Below are 16,634 nucleotides of genomic sequence, written 5' to 3' on the forward strand. Positions count from 1 at the left end.
CTACCGTACTGAATGTGATTTTTTTTAATGCAAAACTTGGTTTGAGCTTGGTTTTTATTTATTCAATATAATTTATTTAGCCCAAAATGTACTTTATATGTTTATCAAAGGGATTTTTATTCATTACTACATTAATATTAAAACTCGATGTTATTATAATGTAGCTACTAAAACTATAGCGATTTTTTAAAGTATTTTGGAAAAGTTGGATAATAACTTGTGTTTTTCTGCTGTGTAGCGGATATACTGCATTTAAACAATAAAATAAGTAGAAAAAAAGAACTTTTACATATTTTATATGTTGATTTGATAGTTTAACGTTACCTCTGATGTAAACAACTCGTAATGTTAGTGCAAAGAGTGGGGAAAATCCTTTATATAGGCTATCGTCCGAACCCGACGCTTTCTGTTTTGTTTTTATAATATATTTATAGCTTAGTTTTTGCTACTTCGACGTACTTCAAATTATACAAGAAAAAAAATATCTTTCTATAAGTTCTTACCGTAGCGTCCATAAAATTCAGCGTTGGCGTTTTTCGGTTTGAGTTTGACCCTCCCCAGCTTCCGTTCTCCGTGCTGACGGCCAGAGGCATGCCGGCTGTCACTCTGATTGGCCGTCCTGCGGGTGTCCTTCCCAAGCTCTCAGGTGAGTTCACCATGCACACAGTGGGACTGTATATAAACACTGTTATGGTTGAGGCTGTTAACAGAACGAATAATATAGCGATTAGATGATGTTTAAAGAAAGTCGTTGTCTTGTGTTTTGTGACCCCGGCTGAAGACATCAGGCCTCATTTGTGCGCTAGTACAGTTGCAATATATTACTATTGTCAGAAATACGCTACTATGTCATTTAAAACTATAAACACGGGCGTTTTTACTGTAAGATTTTACTTTTTTATTTATTTTCAACCTAATGCAGTAATTGTGTGCTCTGTGCGGTGTAGCATAATCGGGAGACTGTCTCAAAACATACCTAGAGAGAATTTATAGACATCACAAGCGCACCCAGAACGCTTCTTTTATTATTTTCTAATTCATTTATACGTTCTGCAACCTTTATCATGTAATAAGGTTATGCTAAGTATTGTTATTCTGAAACTCGCACTGCCCTATTAACCCTGTAAAGCCTGAATAATGAGCCAGATTTTTTTTTTTATTAAATACTTTTTGTAAAAGAAAATCTAAAAAAAAAAAACTTTTCATATCATATTGAAGTCATTGTTGTAGAAGGCATGTAGAACAGATTTTCCAGCTAAGTTTCGACTGTTGATCATTTAGAGGCCTTAGAAATTCATGTGTCAAATATTATACAGCAGGCTTTAGAGGGTTAAGATACAGTTTTGTCAGTGTACTTGAATTATTTTAATAGACATATTTTGTTTTTATTTCTTCTGTCGTCAGGCACCTGCTCTCCAGTGTTGCTGGCGGCTGGTCCTGTGACCGTTCAGCACAGAAAGATCCATCATGCCGTGGTGCCCAGAGGAAAAGGAGGCCGCTCATCCTCCAGTGGAGTAGCTGCGACAGTGTTCGGAGCCACTGGCTTCCTGGGGAGATATGTTGTCAGCCGACTCGGTGAGTCATGATATTATTCAATGTAAAAACCAAAATGAGCCTCATTCACTTACAAGCCATCCATTGCTGTTTCATTGGTTTGAAAAGTTGTACGGGTTTGGCCCCCCGACTGAGCCTGGTTTCTCTCAAGGTTTTTTCTCCATTCTGTCACCGATGGAGTTTTGGTTCCTTGCCGCTGTCGCCTCTGGCTTGCTTAGTTGGGGACACTTCATTTCCAGCGATATCGTTGACATGATTGCAAAGATATTATTTAAACTGAGCTGGATGTTGACATCACTGAATTCAATGATGAACTGTCTTTAACTGAAAAATGAGTGTTTACTATTGTCATTTTGCATTATTGACACACTATTTTCCTAATTAATGCTGTTCAGTTGCTTTGACACAATCTGTATTGTTAAAAGCGCTATATAAATAAAGATGACTTGACTTGACTTGTTTTAGGACGTATGGGCTCCCAGATCGTGATTCCTCACCGATGTGACCAGTACGATCTCATGTACCTCAGACCTATGGGTGATCTGAGCCAGATCATCTTTATGGTAAATGCACTCACCACCATTTGTGTTATATCCAGAGGAAGAGTTTCCTCTCTAATGAAAGTGGCCTAAACTAATAAAATGCGTTAGGATGCTTTTACAGGAATGGGATGCAAGGGATAAGGAGTCGATCAAAAGAGCAATTTCTCACTCCAACGTGGTGATCAACCTTGTGGGAAGAGAGTGGGAGACCAGGTACTAGAAAGTAGGGATTTTAAAAATAAAATTAAAAGAATTCCATGTTTACTGTGCTTGTTTGTAGGGCTGAATGATTTGGCCAGAGTTTTGTGAATATATATCAATGTGGCTATATAGTAATAATAATGATGATAATAATATAAATATTACTAAATAAAATGTAAAAATTACTAAAAACAAAACAAGAAATATTACTATTGTAGTAATTCACTGTAAACAAAAACAATCGAGTATTTAATAAAATCTATTATTATAATAATTGTACTTTATTTTATCATTTTATGGCTGTCTTAATTTCTTAATTTTCAAACATTAAACTTTTATTGATGAGCTGTTCATGTGTAGGAACACACTGCCATGCTTCACTCGAACACATGCAGCACATATATTTATTTAATTAAACAGCAACCTTTGCAATTTGATAATCACGCTTAAGTAATTTTGTAATTTCAGTTTTGATTTTGTTTCAAATTGCTGTGCCAAAACATCAGAGCTTTACTGTAACTCAAATGATCCTCAACCTGTCTAATGAACAAAATTCTTCCTAAACTAAACAAAATTCTAACTTGGATACCACAAGGTGGTTTGTAGGTGTATTCAAATAGATTATATTTCCATAAAACATGCTGTCTTTTTTCCCCTTTTAAAGGAACTACAAGTTTGAAGATGTCTTCGTCTCCATGCCCCAGCAGATCGCAAGGGCAGCTCGTGAAGCCGGAATCAAAAAGTTCATACATATGTCCCACCTTAATGCAGATATCCGCAGCCCTTCCAAGTACCTAAGGAATAAGGTAAGGGTTTAATAATGTGGTAATATGCTTAATTAAAACCATGAGTGTGTCAATAGCCGATGATGTAGGTAGAGTCAATAATAATGCAGTTACAAAGGTAAAGTGGATAATTGCACAGTTGTTGTGTCATAACTGGTCATGTGTTTAACTCTTGCAGGCTGTAGGTGAGGCAGTGGTGTGGGAAGAGTTCCCTGATGCCATCATTATGAAACCCTCTGAGTGCTTCGGAAGAGAGGATAGATTCTTGAACCACTTTGCTAGTAGGTGTCTGATTATGTCCTGAAATCAGTTACTGATTGTAACTATTAAAAATGTGCTTTGTTATTGTATGTGTTTTGTGATGACAGAAGTAGAATGTGGTCTGTATTAAAGGGACGGTTCACCCGTTTGTTAAATTGATATTTCCTGTAATTGTTGTTGTTTAGACATGCGTTGGTTTGGTAAAGCTGTTCCTCTTATTGCAATTGGCAAGAAGACCTTCAAACAGCCTGTTCATGTGAGTATCAACCAGTCTGAACACAAGATCTTATGTAAATATTCATGGTCATGGTCTCTGATTATTTTAGATTAAAGATGCAATATTTAGCTTTTTAAAGGTGGTGGATGTGGCCAAAGCCATCGTTAATGCCATCAAAGACCCCGATGCTAATGGGAAAACATATGCTTTAGTTGGGTAAGAACCGGTCCAATTTCTCCTTCACTGTCTTCTATTTTTGGAAAATTCACACTTTTCAATCTATGGTTTCTTGTGTCTGAAACAAGATGAATCTCTTGCTCCACAGGCCCAACCGGTATCTACTGCATGACTTGGTGGAGTACATATATGCTCTGTCCCACAGGCCATATTTGGCTTACCCCATACCTCGCCCTCTCTATCAGTAAGCATTTCCTAAAAAATCAATTTACATTACTTATCTTAAAGGTGAAGTATGCAGGTTTTATGAAGGTAAATTATAAGAGGTTTTAAGCCCAAGTAAAGAAAATTTAAGGAATAAACTGGAACTATATAATATACTTTAATATGGCCTCTAAATGTAAATGTCTTGTGTTAGCAACACTTAAGAGTTTGAAAGTACAACTTACAACATATCTCCATTACTTAATTTAATTTACCATAAAAATGGCTTGAATACAACCACTAGAATATGGAATTATATCTTTTACTGTACCTTCTGATCACACAACATTTACTTAAGAAGCGAAATTACATAAAATAAGAAGTCTTGTTTTATTAGAAATGTATAAAAATGAAGTGAGTTCATGCTTAAAACTAGAACACATACCTGCCAAGTTGGAAAATCAACTAAATTCAAAGGGTTTTATACCCCATTGACAAATGTTTGTTCTTGTTTTAAGCATAAACTCGGTTAACTTTGTTCAATTCTTCAGAAAACAAGACTTCATATGTTTAGTTTGTGTCTGAAGTAAATTTATCTTGATTTAAGGATGTTTAGATATTTGTATTGGGAAACAAAACAAGAAATTCTGAGGAAGATATTTAATTTTTTTGCAGTGAATGCAACATTTAATGCCATGACTTTATGCCATGGATTAAGAGAATGTAGTTTGATAAAAATCATACAACCTTCACCTTTAACCTGACAATTTACAGAAGTTTACCTACTTTGGCAGCCACATATATTCCCTTTGTGTTCTCTGGTTTTAGCCTCATCGCAAGATTTTTTGAGATGAACCCTTTCGAGCCCTGGACGACCTGTGATAAAGTGGACCGGGTATGTGTTTCAGAGCATTACAAAATTATACATTTAGTATATCATCAAGAATGTAACAAATAAGGTTGAAACCCTCATTTATAGTTCCACACAACGGACATGAAGTACCCTGACCTCCCAGGACTGGAGGATTTGGGCATTACACCTTCCTCCATTGAGCAGAAGGCCATTGAAACCTTGCGTCGCCATCGCCGTTGCCGCTACCTGGATGCTGAGCTCGGAGAGACCAAGGCCGCCAAAACAGTCAGCTATTAAACAAGAGGCAGTGGATCCTGTGTCCAGTCAGACCTCTGCTGGTCCTCACGTGTTGTCTAGTTTCACTTTTCTGTACATAAATAAAGATATTCAACCTATAGCTTTTGCACGTTTTTTTTCCTCTTCCGAGTTCAATGCATTTTCTTACATTTGCCCGACATAGAAAAAAATTACAGATGGGACAGATCTGATTTTTTTAAAATGTTAAACGTTTTGTGAACAACGTAGACACAATATTTAATATTCAGTGCCTTTAATATTACTTGTGGTCTTGTATGCTAAGTTATAGGAGATTTACATATTCAGTAGAAATTAGTATTGATCACATGACTTTGTTTGCTAATGTCATTCTAAGGTGAAGGTCATGATATTCAATATATTATTTAATTCAAGAGTTTTGTTTTGTGTTGCTACATTCAATGTTTCTTATTTAAAAAATTTTTTTTTTTATCATACCATTTTTTTGGCCATATTCCAAGTCTTCTGAAGTCACACAGAATAGCCTTGCTCTCCTTGGCGAGATGCTAGGATCACAATTGTAATTATTTCTGGTTCATTTATCGCACTTGTAATGGAAAGTCAAGCTTTGCATTATGGGATACATTATTCTGTGCATCGTGCTCTGTTGTACACATTTTGGCTGATGTAGGAGGTCATGGTCATTCTATGCATCCCAGAACGTGTTGTGCACATTATGCATGCTATATAAATCAGAAATATTATGGTAGCGCCCTATTCTGAACATATCCACCGGCTCATTAGATTAACCAGAAGAACAATATTGAATTTGTTCTCTGTCATGTTGTGCGTTTAATCCCATTGTAGGCCAGTTGGGACGTGTACATGATTATGATGCTCACAGTTCATTATCTCTTGTTTGTTTGAAATATGGATTCTGCTAACACAGCACAAGGCTAATATCTTTAAGGTTCCCTGGAAAATGATGAGCACTTTAATAAGTTTGGAAGATTTTCAATAGCCCTTCAACGTGCGTATTACGCTTAAATTACCATAAATCCACGTGAGCTCCATGCAGTGGAGAGAAGATTAAGACGTGTTATTGTCGCAGGTGATTGAGAGACGGGGTGAGATGGGTGTGTGGGCTTGAGGAGCGATTGGAGTGGGGTGTTGTGCCCGCTTTATGACTGACTGGGTGCCAGAATGCATAATGGACGAAAAGGCAACACTTCCGCTCCTCTGATAGACAGAGAGGGAAAAAATGCAGTTCTCATGGGCAATGGAGGCTGCCACAGGGGACATTAAAGCAGAAAGGCATGAACGTTCCAGTACACTATGGACTCTGAATGGCCCTGTAGGCCAAAGGAGCTGCAAAATGAAAACTAGACCGAAATAGAGATCAGAAATAAAGATTTTCACCATAACAGAACCCTTACTGACTCACAAACACGCATTCATTTTTAAAATTGGGTTTTTCAGGCAAGGAAAAGTCATGGGAATGCCTTTTGTGAATACAAATGTTATGCTTATAATAATAAATAATTAAATAATTTATGCATTTAGCAGACGCTTTTATCCAAAGCGACTTACAGTGCATGGCTTGAATACAACCACTAGAATATGGAATTATATCTATTACTGTACCTTCTGATCACACAACATTTACTTAAGAAGTGAAATTACATAAAATAAGAAGTCTTGTTTTATTAGAAATGTATAAAAATGAAGTGAGTTCATGCTTAAAACTAGAACACATACCTGCCAAGTTGGAAAATCAACTAAATTCAAAGGGTTTTATACCCCATTGACAAATGTTTGTTCTTGTTTTAAGCATAAACTCGGTTAACTTTGTTCAATTCTTCAGAAAACAAGACTTCATATGTTTAGTTTGTGTCTGAAGTAAATTTATCTTGATTTAAGGATGTTTAGATATTTGTATTGGGAAACAAAACAAGAAATTCTGAGGAAGATATTTAATTTTTTTGCAGTGAATGCAACATTTAATGCCATGACTTTATGCCATGGATTAAGAGAATGTAGTTTGATAAAAATCATACAACCTTCACCTTTAACCTGACAATTTACAGAAGTTTACCTACTTTGGCAGCCACATATATTCCCTTTGTGTTCTCTGGTTTTAGCCTCATCGCAAGATTTTTTGAGATGAACCCTTTCGAGCCCTGGACGACCTGTGATAAAGTGGACCGGGTATGTGTTTCAGAGCATTACAAAATTATACATTTAGTATATCATCAAGAATGTAACAAATAAGGTTGAAACCCTCATTTATAGTTCCACACAACGGACATGAAGTACCCTGACCTCCCAGGACTGGAGGATTTGGGCATTACACCTTCCTCCATTGAGCAGAAGGCCATTGAAACCTTGCGTCGCCATCGCCGTTGCCGCTACCTGGATGCTGAGCTCGGAGAGACCAAGGCCGCCAAAACAGTCAGCTATTAAACAAGAGGCAGTGGATCCTGTGTCCAGTCAGACCTCTGCTGGTCCTCACGTGTTGTCTAGTTTCACTTTTTTTTGAAACTAACATCATCCAGTGTTTAGATTTTTGTACTAGAAATGTATGCAAATTAGCGCATATTTCATTAAATAATGACTCGTTTGCATATCTAAACCTAACATTTTAGAAAACGTTTTAGAAAAACTAACATTTAGTAATGCAAAAAGTGTTTGCAATTATCAATGTAATCAATCAGCTGGGTAAGGCGATAACTATATATATTTTTTTTACCCTATTCACCTGCAGTGTCTCGCCTTAATATACAGTATGTCATTTATTCCTCCTTTGATATACTGTATGTATGTATATGTGTGTGTGTGTGTGTATATATATATATATATCTCAAGGATGATCAGAAGAAATGGACAGCACCCGAGTTAAATATATGAGTGTCACAGCAAAGGGTCTGAATACTTAGGACCATGTGATATTTCAGTTTTTCTTTTTTAATAAATCTGCAAAAATGTCAACAATTCTGTGTTTTTCTGTCAATATAGGGTGCTGTGTGTACATTAATGAGGAAAAAAAATTAACTTAAATGATTTTAGCAAATGGCTGCAATATAACCAAGAGTGAAAAATTTCCGTACCCACTGTATGTCATTTATTCCTCCTTTGATATACTGTATGTATGTATATGTGTGTGTGTGTGTGTGTGTGTGTATATATATATATATGCAGATGTACTGTGAATAACTACCCTAAGAACCTGCCAACAATTAGTGTGATTCTGATCTATTTGAATGAGGCTCCATCAGTCATTAAAAGGGCAATCCATAGCATCACTGACAAAACTCCTGCTCATCTGCTAAAGGAGATCATCCTGGTAGACGACTATAGCTCAAATGGTTAGTTTAGCCCTAGATATTTTCTTTTTTAAATATTAGACTTTCAGATTTTGAACTGTTTGTTTTTCTAAACAGTTTTTCATGTGTCCAACATCAATCTGATATTTTTCTTTATATATAAAGAAAAAAAATTACATAATGGGAATATAGAAAGATTCATAAGACAAAAGTACTCGTTAATAAAAATATTTACAGTGTGCATGAATTAATTCATAAAATTATTTTATTAAATATAAGTTGTTATACTCGAAATATGAATTGTTTAATATAACTATTTATTCTATTACATATCGTTAATTTCTTGACAGAGGATCTGCAATTGGCTCTAGATGAATATATTGATCTATTTAATAAAGACAAGCCTGGCTTAATCAAGAAAGTGAGACACAAAAGGCAGATGGGTCTTGCAAAGGCACGAATCTCAGGCTGGGAAGCGGCCACAGGTCAGGTGGTAGCCATTCTGGATGCACACATTGAAGTTCATAAGGAATGGTAAATACTACCACAGTCTGAGTATGATAATAAGAGGGACTTAATATCTTTCCTAAATATACATTTGACTGCCGTATTGTTCTAGGGCAGAGCCACTACTTTCAAGAATCAAAGCAGACAGGACAGTAGTGCTGTCACCGGTGTTCGACAAAGTGCTTTTTGACACACTGGAGGTTGTTGAGTATATTCCTGCTGCTCATGCATTTGACTGGAACCTCTGGTGCATGTATGAGTCCTTCCGGCCAGAATGGTACAAAAACTACAACCCATCCAAACCGGGGAAGTAAGTGGTGCACATTTTTCACAATTTTTAATCACCTTCACTCTCTATTGTTAATTTTAAATGGCCCTGGAATGTAACACATACATTTAAAAAAAATAAAATGCAAAAAAAAATGATTCTGAACAAAGTCAAAACACAATCAACCGTAACACATCTCTGGCCAACACAAAGCCGTTAATAAATGAACGAACAATGAAACATGATTGAATGATGCATCATTTATAAAGACCTTTGCTTATTTGGTTCCTGAATGAATCTGTGTTTTTGAACTACTTAGTTAAGTGAACAATTTCATGTTTATTCAACCCGATCTCATGAAAGTGCGTAAAATAGTACGCCAAATAAAAACGAAAACTCGTGGTATTGATACGCAAAAATGGACTTTGGCGTGTATATGCTACGCGATGGGTAGGTTTAGGGTTGTGGGGTAGATGCGTATCATATGTACTTGAAAACTGCGTATCATATGTACGTCAACAAATTTCGTATCATATGCACGCGAGAACTGCGTATTATATGCACGCCAAAGTCCATTTTTGCGTATCAATACCACGAGTTTTCGTTTTTAATTGACATACTATTTATACGCATTTTCATGAGACCGGGCTCGTTTATTAGGACAGTTGATTATTTCATTTCTAAATAAATCAGTGTTTTAAAAATAATAATTGGTAGAATTAACAATGCAACATTTATAAAAATGAATGCTTATTTCGATCTTCAACAGTTGAACTCACCCATAATGAGTAATTTGTCATCATGCTGGGAACCGAACTACTGTAACTGCCACATAATACTTTATTTGATATATAGGCTATATCATAAGCTACAGTTTGCCGTTTATGATTTGATTGAAATAGAACATATATGTAGTTTAATTTTTCTGTATTGTTAGGAGTCCCTCAATCATGGGTATTTTTGTCGCTGATCGTCAATTCCTGGGAGAAATTGGAGTTTTGGATGAAGGAATGACAATTTACGGGGGTGAAAATGTTGAACTTGCAATACGTGTAAGTCATTACTACACATTGTGGCGCCAAAAGAATGTATGTAATATAGTCTACGATGATTTTGATCAGCATTTGATATGTATAAATCAGGTCTGGCTCTGTGGTGGGAGTATTGAAGTGGTGCCGTGTTCAAAGATCGCACACATTGAAAGAGCACATAAGCCCTATTCACTAGATCTCAGCAGGCCCATGATTCGAAACGCCCTGAGAGTGGCCGAAATCTGGCTGGATGAATATAAATCAAATGTGAATATTGCCTGGAATCTCCCTCTAAAGGTAACAGTAATAGCAAACATTGTTTTAAGTTTAGCTGAAGCTGAATATTAGCAGTCTTGTGTATAACGATTACTGTCATTGATTCTCATATCAGCCTGGACCTGGTTGATAAATGAACTGTTTTTTCTCCAGAATCATGGAATTGATTTTGGTGATGTGACTGAAAGAAAACAGTTACGAGAGAAACTCAAATGTAAGCCCTTCAAATGGTATCTGGAAAATGTATATCCTCTCCTAGACGGCTGGGAAGACATTATTAGTTATGGTGCGGTAAGCAACAAAGATGCTCCTAGTTGCTCAAAGACTTCTGATACAATTCCCCACCAAAGTAGAGATAAATACAGTTTAGTAGATATTTGGTCCATCTAAACTTGTTATCCCTAAACTGCCGCTGTTTATTTCTGATGACAGCTGAAGAATGACATTCAAGAAAGATACTGCATTGATCAAGGTGAAGTTCCTGGAAGTGTACCTATTCTGTATGAATGTCATCACTATGACCCTCAGGTACTGTATGTGAGTGTAAACCTTTACTTTGAGTAACCACGTCCAAAAAGCACTCTTCATTTGACTGTCTCTCACAGCATTGTTATTACAACCGTAATGGAGAGGTCTACATTGGAGGCATCAAATCCCACACGTATAACTCTAACCGTTGTCTAATGGATCCTGGTAGTGGAAATACACCAGCGTTGCATGACTGTAAAAATGCCAAGGAGAAAGGATTGAGTATATACTGGGACTTTTCTCAGGTAAGGTCCTGCTGTGTATTTTATTTATATATTTTATGGAATATTTCACAGCACATTGCTTAGAACCGCTAAATGTGTGGTTATTCCGTTTTGTCATATACAATTATATTTTTAGTATTGCTATAATCAGTGAAAATGATTTTTTAGGGAAATGCAATAAGAAACAGAAACACAACTCGATGTCTTGAGATTGGCCAAGGAGAGGATTCCTCTTATTATCTTATTTTGCAAACATGCACAGGACAAAAATGGACAATACAACATGTTATCAAAGACTTTTAAAAGGAAAGTTCACAGAAGTGAAAATATAGTAAAGGAAGTAGCTGAAATTTCGTATCATATGCACGCGAGAACTGCGTATTATATGCACGCCAAAGTCCATTTTTGCGTATCAATACCACGAGTTTTCGTTTTTAATTGACATACTATTTATACGCATTTTCATGAGACCGGGCTCGTTTATTAGGACAGTTGATTATTTCATTTCTAAATAAATCAGTGTTTTAAAAATAATAATTGGTAGAATTAACAATGCAACATTTATAAAAATGAATGCTTATTTCGATCTTCAACAGTTAAACTCACCCATAATGAGTAATTTGTCATCATGCTGGGAACCGAACTACTGTAACTGCCACATAATACTTTATTTGATATATAGGCTATATCATAAGCTACAGATTGCCGTTTATGATTTGATTGAAATAGAACATATATGTAGTTTAATTTTTCTGTATTGTTAGGAGTCCCTCAATCATGGGTATTTTTGTCGCTGATCGTCAATTCCTGGGAGAAATTGGAGTTTTGGATGAAGGAATGACAATTTACGGGGGTGAAAATGTTGAACTTGCAATACGTGTAAGTCATTACTACACATTGTGGCGCCAAAAGAATGTATGTAATATAGTCTACGATGATTTTGATCAGCATTTGATATGTATAAATCAGGTCTGGCTCTGTGGTGGGAGTATTGAAGTGGTGCCGTGTTCAAAGATCGCACACATTGAAAGAGCACATAAGCCCTATTCACTAGATCTCAGCAGGCCCATGATTCGAAACGCCCTGAGAGTGGCCGAAATCTGGCTGGATGAATATAAATCAAATGTGAATATTGCCTGGAATCTCCCTCTAAAGGTAACAGTAATAGCAAACATTGTTTTAAGTTTAGCTGAAGCTGAATATTAGCAGTCTTGTGTATAACGATTACTGTCATTGATTCTCATATCAGCCTGGACCTGGTTGATAAATGAACTGTTTTTTCTCCAGAATCATGGAATTGATTTTGGTGATGTGACTGAAAGAAAACAGTTACGAGAGAAACTCAAATGTAAGCCCTTCAAATGGTATCTGGAAAATGTATATCCTCTCCTAGACGGCTGGGAAGACATTATTAGTTATGGTGCGGTAAGCAACAAAGATGCTCCTAGTTGCTCAAAGACTTCTGATACAATTCCCCACCAAAGTAGAGATAAATACAGTTTAGTAGATATTTGGTCCATCTAAACTTGTTATCCCTAAACTGCCGCTGTTTATTTCTGATGACAGCTGAAGAATGACATTCAAGAAAGATACTGCATTGATCAAGGTGAAGTTCCTGGAAGTGTACCTATTCTGTATGAATGTCATCACTATGACCCTCAGGTGCGTGTATATGCTACGCGATGGGTAGGTTTAGGGTTGTGGGGTAGATGCGTATCATATGTACTTGAAAACTGCGTATCATATGTACGTCAACAAATTTCGTATCATATGCACGCGAGAACTGCGTATTATATGCACGCCAAAGTCCATTTTTGCGTATCAATACCACGAGTTTTCGTTTTTAATTGACATACTATTTATACGCATTTTCATGAGACCGGGCTCGTTTATTAGGACAGTTGATTATTTCATTTCTAAATAAATCAGTGTTTTAAAAATAATAATTGGTAGAATTAACAATGCAACATTTATAAAAATGAATGCTTATTTCGATCTTCAACAGTTGAACTCACCCATAATGAGTAATTTGTCATCATGCTGGGAACCGAACTACTGTAACTGCCACATAATACTTTATTTGATATATAGGCTATATCATAAGCTACAGTTTGCCGTTTATGATTTGATTGAAATAGAACATATATGTAGTTTAATTTTTCTGTATTGTTAGGAGTCCCTCAATCATGGGTATTTTTGTCGCTGATCGTCAATTCCTGGGAGAAATTGGAGTTTTGGATGAAGGAATGACAATTTACGGGGGTGAAAATGTTGAACTTGCAATACGTGTAAGTCATTACTACACATTGTGGCGCCAAAAGAATGTATGTAATATAGTCTACGATGATTTTGATCAGCATTTGATATGTATAAATCAGGTCTGGCTCTGTGGTGGGAGTATTGAAGTGGTGCCGTGTTCAAAGATCGCACACATTGAAAGAGCACATAAGCCCTATTCACTAGATCTCAGCAGGCCCATGATTCGAAACGCCCTGAGAGTGGCCGAAATCTGGCTGGATGAATATAAATCAAATGTGAATATTGCCTGGAATCTCCCTCTAAAGGTAACAGTAATAGCAAACATTGTTTTAAGTTTAGCTGAAGCTGAATATTAGCAGTCTTGTGTATAACGATTACTGTCATTGATTCTCATATCAGCCTGGACCTGGTTGATAAATGAACTGTTTTTTCTCCAGAATCATGGAATTGATTTTGGTGATGTGACTGAAAGAAAACAGTTACGAGAGAAACTCAAATGTAAGCCCTTCAAATGGTATCTGGAAAATGTATATCCTCTCCTAGACGGCTGGGAAGACATTATTAGTTATGGTGCGGTAAGCAACAAAGATGCTCCTAGTTGCTCAAAGACTTCTGATACAATTCCCCACCAAAGTAGAGATAAATACAGTTTAGTAGATATTTGGTCCATCTAAACTTGTTATCCCTAAACTGCCGCTGTTTATTTCTGATGACAGCTGAAGAATGACATTCAAGAAAGATACTGCATTGATCAAGGTGAAGTTCCTGGAAGTGTACCTATTCTGTATGAATGTCATCACTATGACCCTCAGGTACTGTATGTGAGTGTAAACCTTTGCTTTGAGTGACCACGTCCAAAAAGCCTTTCACAGCATTTCACAGAAATGTCTTTCACAGCATTGTTATTATAACCGTAATGGAGAGATCTACATTGGAGGCATCAAATCTCACAAGTATAACTCCAATCGTTGTCTAATGGATCCTGGCAGTGGAAAGACACCGGCATTACACGACTGTAAAAATGCCAAGGAGAAAGGATTGAGTATATACTGGGACTTTTCTCAGGTAAGGTCCTGCTGTGTATTTTATTTATATATTTTATGGAATATTTCACAGCACATTGCTTAGAACCGCTAAATGTGTGGTTATTCCGTTTTGTCATATACAATTATATTTTTAGTATTGCTATAATCAGTGAAAATGATTTTTTAGGGAAATGCAATAAGAAACAGAAACACAACTCGATGTCTTGAGATTGGCCAAGGAGAGGATTCCTCTTATTATCTTATTTTGCAAACATGCACAGGACAAAAATGGACAATACAACATGTCATCAAAGACGTCTAAAAGGAAATTTTACAGAAGTGAAAACATTGTAAAGGAAGTAGATGTAGAAGAAACTTCAAAATATAATACTGTACGTGTACACGAATGTGAATGGAAATATATGGATACATTTGATTGTGTTCTTGTTTGTGAATTATTTTTAAATCACCTGCCAGTTTAACCTGGTGACAGGGTTAATGAACCTACACTGAAATAACTGCACATTAAAATGAATGTTTGAGTGTTATATTGTTACTGTGAGGTCTGTGTCATGTGACAGATTTCATAATCACGTTCTTTTGAAGTATCATTTTCATGTTGCTAAACTACTGATAACATTTCAAAATGTTCAGACACTGATAAAACTATTACAATAAAATGACATTGGTGTTGGTGTGCAGCATAACAAATTACAAATATAAGATAAATAATAAAAAGCACTAGTCTAAACGCTGCAGCATCAATAAAGCACATTATTATATGGATTCCATTATCAGTGGAATTTAGCACGCAAAGGATTTTATGGACGTGGTGCAATAAAAAAAGATAACAGGATCAAAGCAGAAGTTTTGAAAAGAGTTTAATTACCTGTATATACGATTGAAACCTATAATAATAAATATGTATCTGGAGTGTGTATGGTGAATTTCAGCCATTCTGATTAACAGGACAACTGAATTGCAGTATGAAAAACAACAGTGAGAGGGCGCAAACTTTCAAACACATATTTTCAGTCTCTTAACAACGTGTTTGTTTGTGGGGTTTTGTGACATCCAGTATGTCGATTATATTCGTTATATCGATTTGAAGTGGTGATACACAATGAATGAAGTTGAGCATCTGTCAGACCGAGTTGAAGCTGTTCATCTTGACAGAAGGAGAAACAGGGAACTACAACGCCGGGAGAGTCCGCACGATTGGAGTAAGTTTGTTAGGTGGAGACTTTATACAGCTGTAAACAACATTATGTCGATTATATTCGTTATATCGATTTGAAGTGGTGATACACAATGAATGAAGTTGAGCATCTGTCAGACCGAGTTGAAGCTGTTCATCTTGACAGAAGGAGAAACAGGGAACTACAACGCCGGGAGAGTCCGCACGATTGGAGTAAGTTTGTTAGGTGGAGACTTTATACAGCTGTAAACAACATCTGCAAATTATTTTTGTTGGATTTCTCTCTGTCAGGTTGACAAGGATACTCTCGACCACCAAGTTAAAGGGGTCATATGACGTTGGTAAAAATAACATTATTTTGTGTATTTGGTGTAATGAAATGTGTTTATGCGGTTTAAGGTTAAAAAACACATTATTTTCCACATACTGTACATTATTGTTTCTTCTCTATGCCCTGCCTTTCTGAAACAGGTCGATTTAAAAAAAACTCATTGGTCTGAAAAGCAAGGTGTGCTCTGATTGGCCGAATACCTGAAGCGTGTGAGGTAAACATAAAACCATGTCTGCATTTGTGATTGGAGAAATGACAAACAAGCGCTACTCTACACTGCTCAAAACTCACGTTTGAATCATCAGTGGCAACTTTTTTATATATAAAAAAAACGTACTTACAGTCTGTGAGTCAGAACTGCCGGCATTGTAGTCTTCTCTCCCAGGATCAGGAAACAGTCCTCCATAAAATGTGCTGCACGCATCTGAATATTTGGGTTGAAGTGTTCTGGGACAGTGTTGTAAATACAACTTAACCACTGATTTGTAGTCGTGTCCTCTTTTGGAAGACCAAACAAAGTAGTTTGCTTTCACAATGAAGCACACAGCGTCTTCACGACATGGCAGCGGCGGCAGCAACAATACTACAGCGAGAATAAAAGTTACGCCTTCTTTC

The 16,634-nt window shown here is 36.4% G+C and overlaps 2 protein-coding genes across 3 annotated transcripts; both read left to right on the plus strand.

Annotated features, from left to right (window-relative positions):
• Nucleotides 1-565: 565 nt before the first annotated feature.
• On the plus strand, nt 566-5,242 carry LOC107576517 (NADH dehydrogenase [ubiquinone] 1 alpha subcomplex subunit 9, mitochondrial-like). Of its 2 annotated transcripts, none has more exons than XM_016262688.1 (11): nt 566-646; nt 1,405-1,575; nt 2,020-2,117; nt 2,218-2,309; nt 2,962-3,103; nt 3,261-3,363; nt 3,529-3,599; nt 3,670-3,776; nt 3,886-3,981; nt 4,770-4,836; nt 4,921-5,242. In XM_016262688.1, the coding sequence occupies exons 1-11, from the start codon at nt 592-594 to the stop codon at nt 5,089-5,091; spliced, it is 1,173 nt and encodes a 390-aa protein (XP_016118174.1). In that variant the 5' UTR covers nt 566-591; the 3' UTR covers nt 5,092-5,242. The 2 variants fall into 2 exon arrangements, with proteins under 2 accessions (XP_016118174.1, XP_016118180.1); XM_016262694.1 differs by having other exon boundaries at nt 3,700-3,776.
• A 3,012-nt stretch (nt 5,243-8,254) lies between these two features.
• LOC107576183 (probable polypeptide N-acetylgalactosaminyltransferase 8) lies at nt 8,255-11,538 on the plus strand (the record flags this gene model as incomplete). The annotated part of the gene is given in 10 exon segments (XM_016262423.1): nt 8,255-8,414; nt 8,723-8,906; nt 8,992-9,189; nt 10,085-10,199; nt 10,290-10,475; nt 10,608-10,745; nt 10,887-10,982; nt 11,060-11,227; nt 11,375-11,503; nt 11,506-11,538. Coding segments are annotated over 10 exon segments (1,407 nt in total), but the record flags the coding sequence as incomplete, so codon positions are not given.
• Between the last annotated feature and the right edge of the window lie 5,096 nt (nt 11,539-16,634).

Source organism: Sinocyclocheilus grahami, unplaced genomic scaffold (genome assembly GCF_001515645.1).
Source record: "Sinocyclocheilus grahami isolate Dianchi unplaced genomic scaffold, SAMN03320097.WGS_v1.1 scaffold31.1, whole genome shotgun sequence".
In the NCBI taxonomy this organism is placed as follows: domain Eukaryota; kingdom Metazoa; phylum Chordata; class Actinopteri; order Cypriniformes; family Cyprinidae; genus Sinocyclocheilus; species Sinocyclocheilus grahami.

Excerpts from the sequence above, each read along its gene's own strand:
- LOC107576517 (XM_016262688.1), top strand. The coding sequence starts at position 592 with ATGCCGGCTGTCACTCTGATTGGCCGTCCTGCGGGTGTCCTTCCCAAG. Across the intron at positions 1,576-2,019 it reads ATATGTTGTCAGCCGACTCG|GACGTATGGGCTCCCAGATC; the intron begins GTGAGTCATGAT and ends GACTTGTTTTAG. Across the intron at positions 3,777-3,885 it reads AAAACATATGCTTTAGTTGG|GCCCAACCGGTATCTACTGC; the intron begins GTAAGAACCGGT and ends CTTGCTCCACAG.